General features: G+C 46.2%; 1 protein-coding gene across 1 annotated transcript; it reads right to left on the bottom strand.

Moving 5' to 3' along the window:
• Nucleotides 1-1,313: 1,313 nt before the first annotated feature.
• Nucleotides 1,314-2,844, bottom strand: LOC124694224 (short-chain dehydrogenase TIC 32 B, chloroplastic-like). The gene is made up of 4 exons (XM_047227235.1): nt 2,489-2,844; nt 2,109-2,348; nt 1,733-1,949; nt 1,314-1,511 (listed from the first exon to the last, which is right to left on the bottom strand). Exons 1-4 carry the CDS (start codon nt 2,842-2,844, stop codon nt 1,314-1,316), a joined length of 1,011 nt encoding a protein of 336 aa, XP_047083191.1.
• Between the last annotated feature and the right edge of the window lie 7,908 nt (nt 2,845-10,752).

Below are 10,752 nucleotides of genomic sequence, written 5' to 3'. Positions count from 1 at the left end.
ATGGGTCCATCTGTTTTGCGCCGTTGGAGCGTGTGTGTCCGATCCTCGTGTCTGGGCGGACCGCTAGAGATGCCCTGACCGAATTTGAGAAGTGAACATTTTCCAGTCATAGGGTGTGTTTGGTTTATTCCCGGGGTTGCCCTACCAAAAAAAATAGCTAGCCAAAATTTTGGTTTAAATGTTGCTTGCCCATGAATTGGCAACATTGACAAAAAAAACTTGAGTCTGTACTGAGGCATTGACGTTCCAAAAATTGGACACCATCCAAACACACAGAAACTTTTTTACTTATAGACAATAAATCGGTAAGATATAGTTTGGTCAGAATCCAAACACACCAATACAACATATGCGGCATCTCATCTGATGAATGATGATGTCCTAGAAAGAGGGATGCTCATGTCACGATCTCTCCATCTGAGTGAGGTGGAACAACAACTAGTTCCTGTCCTACAGCGAACGCGTTACCCATTTACGGTAGAACGTTATGATCCGTCCATCATCATCATCAGAAAGAAAAGGGAAAACATTCTGCCAGTGCCTGGTCACCGATGATCCAACTGAAGACAGGAAGCGGGCAGCACCATCTCTCCATCCATGCCCAGTTCCAGGAAACGTCCAAGTCCGAGGGAAAAAGCCATGGCAACACCTCAACGGACACGGGCGCAATGATTTGGTGGTGGATGCATACTACGGCCTTTGACGAGTCCCGAGCAGCATCGGGCGCATATGGAATGGATGATCGACGGGTCCAATCGAACAAGACAATTCGGACGTTCTGCTGGCCCATGCACGCACGCACGCATGGCGCCATGTACTTGCACGCACGCACGCGACTGAGATCGATAGATACAGATAGAGGATTAGAGGAAGATGTCGTCCTAGAGCAGATCGTGCGTGCGCGCGTACGTGCGGCTCTGTGGCATGCCTCATTTCTCTGACATGAACAGAGCCGCATGTGTGCACATTGGAATCTCACTGACGAGATATATACATGAGTCCGTCGTCCGGCCGGTACAGAATACTGGATTACTGGAGCATGTACACGTGCATGCTTACTTGTCACGGACCAACAAGTCAATCGCTCGCTAGTGTTAGGAGTATAATAAGATAAAGATAGGTGTATATAATGCACATCGATCTCACAGTCCCAGCTCTTAGAGATGCTCTTCACTCTGTGACACCATCACTAATTGGCTACTACCACTACTAAGCTATAGTATTTGCATGTTACTACATCTTGGCACGAACCAGAACAAACGGGAGAGAAAACTATGTGTTTACACGGTTGATACAGACAAGTACTACTATATTCAGATGTTCCTGTCCGGTTGTAGCACTGGAATACCACCGCCGGAGATCATGGCCTCCGACGCCTCCCATAGGCGCGCGGCCTGTCGTCGGCTGGCGGCGGCCGGCGACGGCAGCGCCTCGTTGCAGTCGGCGAAGTAGTGGCCGGAGACGCCGGCCAGCCTCGGGTGCGCCGCCGCGTAGCAGGTGGTCGCCGCAGCCTGCATGTACGTAGCCGTCAGTGAGGATAGTGAGGACTGATCGAGGAGAGGAGCTAGCGGCGCATCAACTGCGGAAGGATAGCAACAGTGTCATCCCCTCCGGCGCAGGCAGGGCGGGGCAGAGCGAGATAGCGACAACGCACGGAACAAGACACATGGAGAGCTAGGGCCGGAACACATGGATTATAATTAGTGTTAGATAGGGTGGGTTGATTAATTACCTGTGGGATTGTCTTGAGCAGCTTGGACAGCAGCACGAACACGAGATCTGTGACGATGCCCTCCCGGTCGCGGTTGAGTCGTGTCCTGACGATGCCGGGGTGGACGCAGTTGACGGTGATGTCGGCGCCCATCTCCCGGAGCCGGACGGCGAGCTCCTTGGTGTGCAGCACATTGGCGAGCTTGGACACCGCATACGCCTGCGTCGCGTCGTAGGCTCTGTACAGACGCGCGTACGTGCACATGCACATGCCAAAGTTAATTACTACTCAATCCACCGAGGCAAATTAAACAACTGAAGCTGATAAAACAAATTAATGGCGCGCGCGTGCTGTCAACCAAGTTAGGTGTTGGATCGGTTAACTGAAGGTGGCTTACATTTTGCGGCGGGTGACTTGGCTGAGGTAGTCGGCCCAGTCGCCGGCGAACCAGCTGTGGACGCTGGATGAGACGTTGACGATGCGGCCCTGCACCCCCGTCGCCGCCGCCGTCTCCGCCATCCTCCCAAGCAGCAGCTTGGTGAGCAGGAAGTGGCCGAGATAGTTGGTGGCGAAGGTCATCTCCACGCCGTCCTCCGACAGCGCCAGCTGCCCGTGCGAGAACTTGCCCGCGTTGTTTCTGCACCATCAACCAACAGGTCCGTCGTCAGTCACTCAGCAATGGAAGAAGGAGTAAGCTTTGCAGCTGACAGACCGCGACGCGGAGCATATTGCAAGAAAAGCGACGGCGGCGGGAGGAAGGATGGAAGTAATGTGTACATGAGGAGGTGGAGGGGTAGGCCGAGGTCGAGGAACCGGTTGGCGAAGGCGCGCACGGAGGCGAGGGAGCTGAGGTCGAGGTGGAGCACGAGGACGTCGGCGCCGGGGCATTCGCCGAGGATGCGCGCGCGCATGTCCTCGGCGGCCTTGACGTTCCGCGCAGGGATAACCACCCGCGCCCCGCGCTTCGCCAGCACACGCGCCGTCTCCGCGCCGATTCCCGACGTCGCGCCGGTGATGATCGCGGTGAGTGAGCCGAGGTCCGGGCAGGACGCGGTCACCTCCTCGGCGGTCGACTTGGAGCCGAACCCGCTCGCGCCGGGGGAGCCAAGAAGGTACTTGGCCGCCTGCAACATCTCTCCAGAGGCCGACCCGCCGCGGCCGCGCCCGGGCGTGAGCTCGCTAGCGCTGGCTTGCCAGGGAAGAGAAGAGAGGCGAAGAAGCAAGTAGGATGAGGAGAGTTAAGGCGCCGGGCGGCGCGCATTTATATAAAGCTCGCGGGGCCGATCTACTACCAAGACGCAGCCCAAGTACGCTGCGAAAAGGAGACGGAGCAAATTAATTCTCCTTCCGCCGGAATTGATCGCATTGACCGTGCGACCGACCCGGCGAGGACGAACGGTGGCCGGCGACTCGTGTCGCGGTGCCGTATCATCAGCCGATCGGCGCCGCCCGTTTCGGCCCTCGCTGACGTCAGTGGCTCAGTGCGCGCCGGGCGGCGGTCGAACAGTGATATCAGTGTGGTGCGGCGGCTTCCTGGCGTGTCACTAATTTTGTCCAACAGCAAAAGTGGCCAGGAGACAATCGATCGAGGTCGTCCAGGAGCGGATAAGGACAATGTTATCGTTTCTTTCCATGCTTACTGTTCATCCACTAAAGTTTAGCTCGGCACTCGGTCTAGGTTGGAACGTTTATCTGCAACACGGCCTACTATAAGAGTCGACCCTATTTCAAAAGATCGGACTGAAGGGTGGAGGGAAACTCCTCTTTATAAGTTTGTCGGAGGCTCTTTCTCTACGCAAGGTGGGACTAAACTAAGCCGTCTTCATCGGTCATGCAACATAGGAAAGGTGGTCATGCAACATAGCAGTGGCGGCGCTAGGAAATGGAGGCTAGGTATTCATTTTCAGAAAAAAAATCTCTAAACAATATGAGAACAAAAACAACAGCTATATATACGACATATAGCCACAATTTCAATAGGATGAACTATAATAATATTTCTAGTGAAGTAACAATGCATAATAGGTAAGACCATAATTCCATAGTAATAATTATAAATACTAAAACAATAAATTTGCATTGAGGCAGTACCTCCAGACTCTTGAGTGAAGAATTGATATTACAATATAACTCTACGATCGCCTTGTTGGAAGACATTGATGACATCTTCATCCTTCACTTGACTAAAGAATTCCCTCTCAACAAATGTAACCAAACAATGGTTCAAGTATTCATCACCCATTTTGTTCCTTAGATTATTCTTCACATAGTTCATTGAGGAGAATACCCTTTCAACACTAGCAGTAGCTACTGGCAAAATCAGTACCAACTTAAGAAGCTTGTAACCAACAAAATATTGTTCATGTTTGTTTGTCTCCACAAGCATAACTGAAAGTTGAACAATATTCTTCAAACTTTTAACCTTTCATCTCTGCGCACATGAGTAATATACAAGTCTAATTGCCATGGAAGTCTTGCCAGTTCATCAATTGTGAAATCACTAGCATAAAACTTCGAAGCAAGCCTAACCAACTTCTCTTGATCATAGGCAGCAAATGAACGAAGTGGACAGAATGCTGCCATGCAAGAAAGTAGTTTAGTGTTTACCTCATCAAATTTGCCATTCAGCTCAGAAATTTGCCTATCAATGACGCTCACATACATATCAACATGGAAGCGATGATAATTATCTGCACCATTATAGAAACCAGCTCTTCTAGGTCGCCCAACAGGACAGTAACGAGCCTTCATATCAACAACTTTGATCTTATGCTTTGTGTACAAAAAGATGTTACCTTGATAAGAAAATCATCCCATCCTGGATCAGACCTCAAGCCCTCCAAGTGATACTTTGTGAGATCAACTAGCTCAATAGCATGAACAATATCTTGCTCTTTCATTTGCAAAGCTCTGCTCAAGTCATCTGTGTATCCAAATATTTCTTGCATCAAATGTGCCATGAAAACAAACTCAAATGACCGAAATGATGTCAACACAGAGAGAGCTGCTTGAGCCTCCGCACCATGGTACTCTTTTCCAATCTTCAAGAGGACTCGCCGTATTGCAGCATACATAGAGAGGACACGGTTCACAGTTCTGAAGTGGGAGCCCCAACCTGTATCACACGGTCTTCCCAAACCCATTTCCTGATTTTGCCCAGTCCCCGTTTCTACTTCTTCCAATTCCAATGCATCAATCAGTTCCTCGGCTTGAGCAATCCGAAGCATCCTCATCTTTTTGGAAGACATACCAAGAGCATTTAACAAGTGTGCAAGCTGCTGAAAGAACCAAGTGCAATCACCACTCTTCTTAGCAACAGCAACAAGAGTTAGCTGTAGTTGATGGGCAAAACAATGAACATAGTAGGCAGAAGGAGACTCATCCATGATTAGTTTTTTCAGGCCATTGGTATTACCTTTCATGTTACTAGCTCCATCATATCCTTGCCCACGAACCATTGCGAAGGTCAGATTGTACTTCATAAGCATTTTCTGAATTGCAGCCTTAAGTGTCAAAGAGGTAGTATCTTCAACATGAGCAAGACCAAGAAATCTTACAACCGCCCTTCCTTTCTTATCAACATAACGCAAGCAAATAGCCAACTGTTCATTCTAATACACGTCACTAGACTCGTCTGCAAGTATTGCAAAATGACCACCATCAAGTTCTTCAATGATCAGTTTAGTAGTCTCCTGCGCACAACATTTTGTCATTTTTGCCCAGGACGCATACGTTGACATTTCGCAGCGACATTTCACAAGGTGGTGCGTGCCATGGTCAGGTACGTGCATGATTTTTTTCAGAATTTTTTGAAAATTTTTGAAAAACAAAATTTGCTCCCCAAAAATCCGGGAGCAAATGCTCCCGGGAGCCAAGATGAATTTCCGGAATAGGTTTATTTTAGATCTAACCACTATTCATTGGATTTGGGTTAGACTCTTTTGATTAGTGTTAGATTCATGTTTTCGTATTATTAATTATTGTGCCAATAGGTGTAGGAGTCGTCATGCATCATGTAAGTGTCGTTCCATGGCAACACGATGGTGGCGACGCCATGGTGATGTGATCACCGCCTTTCCAATGGCATATATGTGAATAACAATGCATCGATCACGTGGATATAGCATCGTCTGTACCATGCTTCCATGGGGTCGTGATCCTTGCGTTTTCATTCACATCGGTGTGCAATGCAGCGATCACGACGCTATGGCGCCTTTAGTAGCGTGCTCCCATCGCCTGGTGGTCACTTCATTACTAGTATTTTTCTAATTTAAAGTGCACAAGAAATAGAGAGCCATACTTTTTATGGATAAATTTATATCTAAACTTTTAGTTATTTGAGAACAAAGGGAGTACCAACGTTGGCCAATCCTCGACTATCCACGCGGGCACCAAAACCAGCGTGTCCTTCGTCGATGGATGGATCAAGCTACCTCTAGAATCCACAGAAGTGAACCTGCCCTGCGACTAGGCAGTCGATCAGTACGCATGCTGACTTTCTTCTCGAAGGAGTACGTGTTAATACGTCTGCATGCTTTGCTGGGCTGCTGCTACGATCGATCGACACAGGTTGCGCAGAGAGCTAGTCTAGGCTTTCCTGCAGGCCGCACCGCATGCATCCATGCACGCCTAAGCTAGCAAGTCCCCGAGCTAGTCTAGGCACTGCAGGGCCTCGTGATCCGTGCAGAAGCCGATGGGCGACCCCGACCTGAGCCGTCCACTCTCGCGGTTGATTTTGACAAAATTAACCTAAATCTGGAAATATCTCACAAAATAATCTGATTTTGAAAAGATTTCACAAAATGATCTTTTCTTGGCTCCGCATCAGATGGAGCCATGCTCAGTGCCACAACTCCGTCTTAGGTGGAGCCAAGCTGATAAACACAGCGCCATCTCATGTGGAACCAAACTCAATAGCACAGCTCCATTCCCGGTGGAGCCAAGCTCAGAAGCACAACGCCATCTCAGACGGAGCCAAGCTCAGTAGCACGACTTCATCCCAGGCGGAGCCAAGCTCAGTAGCACGGCTCCGTCTCAGGTGGAGCCAAGATCCTTAGTCGTTTTCCAACAATAATTGGGAGTGGTGATAGATTAGAGTGATGGAAGACACAGTATATGTTTTGTATTTTATAGTTTTTTTTATCAATTTGTTAACATATAAACAACTTTAACCTAAATGCCCTTGAACAAACTTTTAACCGCTCGGGGCCTCTCAGAAAACATTTAGCCACTTGTGGCCTATATGAAATTTTTGACATAGAGGATCTGACATTTTTGAGTCAAGCCATCTTGGTGACATTGAACTAGCTAAAGTAGCCAAACAAACGGTTTTTTTCTTAACTGTTTTTTACCCACCCTAAACTAACATTGGCCAAGTTTAGTGAGTCAAACAACTCATCTGACATAACGTGACCAAAAAGGAGTATATAAAAAAACTATATGTGTCTTCTAGACGTTTCGAATGAATCCCACCACCTTGTTGCATCTAGAAAGGTTGTAACGGCATGCGTCGATCGAGGAAGAAGCCTTGTGTATTATTTTGATAATTTGAATATATTAATCTCGAGAGATATTAATTATATCCAACCTCTGTAATAATGCAATACCCTAATGGTAGTAGTACGGATGCACACAGTCATAAAAATAAAAATAACACTAAGAAACAAGAAGTCGCAACGATATTTCAGTCCTAGCAGTAACAAATAGATCCATCGCCAAGGTAATACCTGAACCCCAGGCTCTCAAAAAATGACGCATCTAAGAAGTGAATAGTGCAGAAGCCTTGCGTATAACCTTCAAAAATATTGGAGTTGCGACTCTATTTAAACCATATTGTTTCGACGGTTCTAAACTTTTCAGACTAAAGCACAAACCTCTACACGGATTCGAGCTTTTGTCACAGTTATGTACCGTATAATCAAGATATTATAATTGAGATATTTTTTGCTCGATTTTTACATCAAAGTGCGCTTTTTCATAGGACAAGCACATCGGGTCAGGTTTGGACCCGCCACATTTACGCGAGCCTTAATTCGTGGCTTCTTTCCAGCGAGCATCCATCTGAAAAAGCAGATGAGTAGTACTATTTTGATCTCCCACGATGCTATCCTATTTACTCTCAAGCTAAGCTGTAGGCAGAGCAAAGACTGGGAGGACAAGGCCACACGGCCTGCGTGAACGGCATGCTGAGGAATCAGGATTTGATCCAAGCTCTCCCAAGTCAAAAAAGAGAGGAATGGAAGGTGACGACCGATCGAGGTTTCCTCTGCACATCCATTTACTGTTTGCCTGTCAACACTACGGAGTACTACGCTAGCTTCGGCCTCGCCTATCCTTTTCTGCAGTTAAAACTCTGTTGCATGCATATGGATCCTCGGACATCGCGACCACGCGCCTCTGCATGCGAACAATCAAATCGCGGACTATGCTGCGAGACAACGCACTGCTAGCTGCTGGCTACTGCCAGCTAGCACTTCTAGTAGCTGTAACCTTCGTTTCTCGACCGGACGAGCTGTACGTCCAGAAGATCTACGACAGTGCCGAAGGTCGACTTATTAGCGATACTCTCTTGCTCCTCCTTTTTATTTTACGTTGCGTTCTGGTTAAGTCAAAGGTGAACTTTTTGAATTTTAGCAAAATACATAAAAATATATTAATTCATAAAACCAAATACAAATAATATGATGTTATAATGATCCTAATATAACATTGTAGATACTGATGTTATAATATTTAGTCAAAATATTCAAAGTTTGATTTTGACCGAACCCATAACGCTAACTATTTGTGAACAGATGGAGTAGGAAGCACTCCTATCGCGTTTCACATTTTTTTAACAGTGGGACATATATACTCCATCTTTTGTTGGTCAAACTGATGTCAACGCAAAATTTGAAATATGTGGATGCCATATTAACTAAAATGATGTCACTATTTATTTGTCATAATCTATGATAATATCAATTCAAAACGTCATACTAGCACTTCTCCGTTTTAATGATTAAGGCCTATTTCTTTTGGAAGGTTAATGTAACTAAAATTTGGCCAATCCTTAAAAAAAAACTATCAAAAATTAAGATATTATATAGACATCATATGTAAATATATTTCAAGATGTATCTAACGATATTGATTTTGGATTGTACGCGATCATTTTGAAAAAAACTTTACCAAACCTGATGCTAATTTGAAATTTGGAAAAATATATAATCTTTATTCATTGGAACTGAAGTGGTAGTATTTTTTAGATGCAAGACATGATACTTCCTCCTTTGCGATGAATAAGGTCACACTTTTTTTTAAGAATTGAGTCTACGGAGATGCTTCAAATATTTTATTAGGATAATATACAGATTGAAATGAATGAACATACACACTAAAACACGCATATATTTATATATGTAGAAACTCTATTTGACTCGCATGGAGCATATAATTTATTTTGTACCCAACATATTTTTATATTGTTACATCCGTGATTTTTTTATACAATTTATGTTCTGTATACTAATGACTACACACTAAAACAACACATAATTTATGTTCTATATACTAATAATTACATTTATATTGACTCACAACAAAAAAAATACATAAAAACACAGTTCATAAGTCATTACAGTGTAAAATACATTAATATACATACTTTATATTGTATTTGTGTATGTCACATAAACAAAAGAAATTATATTGTATTTTATACATTCTTGAAAAACTAAAATATCTTATAATAGTAAGTGCAGGGAGTAACTGTTAGACTTGTACTAGTTGTCCAGAAAAAAGAGTGCGAATTACGTATCAGACGATTTTATTAAATTGTCAATCCGAGGCTAAAAAATTATTCTTGATGCTAAAAAAAGAAACTATTGTTTATTCTCAGAGTTGGAAAAACTGGTATAGCTTTTGAAGTTTTACATATATGCTTTTGGATGTCGAACGAGCATTAGCAACACAAAGGGAAAAAAAATAGTACGGTCACAAGGAAAACCAAACAGCATTGTCAATATAGAATTATTATTTTTTAAACAGAAGGCCCTCCGGCCCAGCTTTAAATATAAAGCCACACAGGTGAAGTACAGCGATACAACGAAACATCCAAAGGAAAGAAAGAAAAAAACAAAACTGGGGTTACCAGCTGACGCTACAAGCACAAGCGATGCAAAGCTATAGCCTAAACCAAGATACAAGGGCGCCCGAGACTACAGCTAAACATCAGCCGCTCGGCTGGAACTTCCAGCAACGAGCCGCCACTCCGTGGAGCCGCACCAAACTGAATCGGTACAAGGCCGCCTTGCAGAGGACCACCATCACCGAGGGAGCTGGCTAACGGCGCAAGTGAGCATGCGATCCTCCAGAGTTCAAAGGGGGGATGAACTTCACGACAACGCCTCCAGGAAGGGGAACGGCGCTCACGAACGTCGCCGTTGTCGGCACATGGGAGCTATGCCATGCTTTCGCGGAAGTCTTGACCCCACCCCAGGGAAAACCCAAGGCTTTGCACCTGCCATCAGGACAACCACCGGCTGTTTAGAACCACCGTTGTCCCCCGGTGCCACGGCACACTCTCCGACAGCCACCCTAGGCACGAGAGAGGCCGCGCAAACCGAAAGAACACCGTCTATATGAAGCCAGTCACAGCAAGACGCAAGGCATCGACTAGAGGAATTCCGAGGAGGACCTCGGAGAGAACGCAAGTCAACGAGGCTGTAGACAGAGCCCCAGGGGAGGCAACCAGCGGCAGGACGTGTGTCATGGCCACCCTCCAACAAGGTGAACGACATCCAAAGACGTCGCCGTGGCCGGCAATGGCCGTAGCCTTGCGGTGCTTTCGCGGACACACCGTCGCGCACACTAGCGTCCCTGCAGGGCAAACCTCGCGGACCAACCAGTCCTACAGGCGCAACTCCGAAACGCGTCGTCCCCACGAGCGTCACGACTGGCCGGGGAACCAAGCAACTTGTTGCGACGAGAAACGCCGCCACTCCGATGAAGCGCCACCCACACAGCCAACGAACCCAGATTCTGTCAAGCGGAGTAAACCC

This window comes from Lolium rigidum, chromosome 3 (assembly GCF_022539505.1).
Source record: "Lolium rigidum isolate FL_2022 chromosome 3, APGP_CSIRO_Lrig_0.1, whole genome shotgun sequence".
Lineage (NCBI taxonomy): Eukaryota > Viridiplantae > Streptophyta > Magnoliopsida > Poales > Poaceae > Lolium > Lolium rigidum.
Note: the sequence above shows the minus strand (reverse complement) of the source record. Positions and strands in the feature narration are given on the sequence as shown.

What these genes read in the sequence shown, in the direction of transcription:
- LOC124694224 (XM_047227235.1), bottom strand. Translation starts at nt 2,844, where the DNA reads ATGTTGCAGGCGGCCAAGTACCTTCTTGGCTCCCCCGGCGCGAGCGGG. An exon ending in CAAGTCACCCGCCGCAAAAT is followed by an intron (nt 1,950 to 2,108) that starts GTAAGCCACCTT and finishes GCGTCTGTACAG; the next exon opens with AGCCTACGACGCGACGCAGG. An exon ending in TGCTCAAGACAATCCCACAG is followed by an intron (nt 1,512 to 1,732) that starts GTAATTAATCAA and finishes ACGTACATGCAG; the next exon opens with GCTGCGGCGACCACCTGCTA.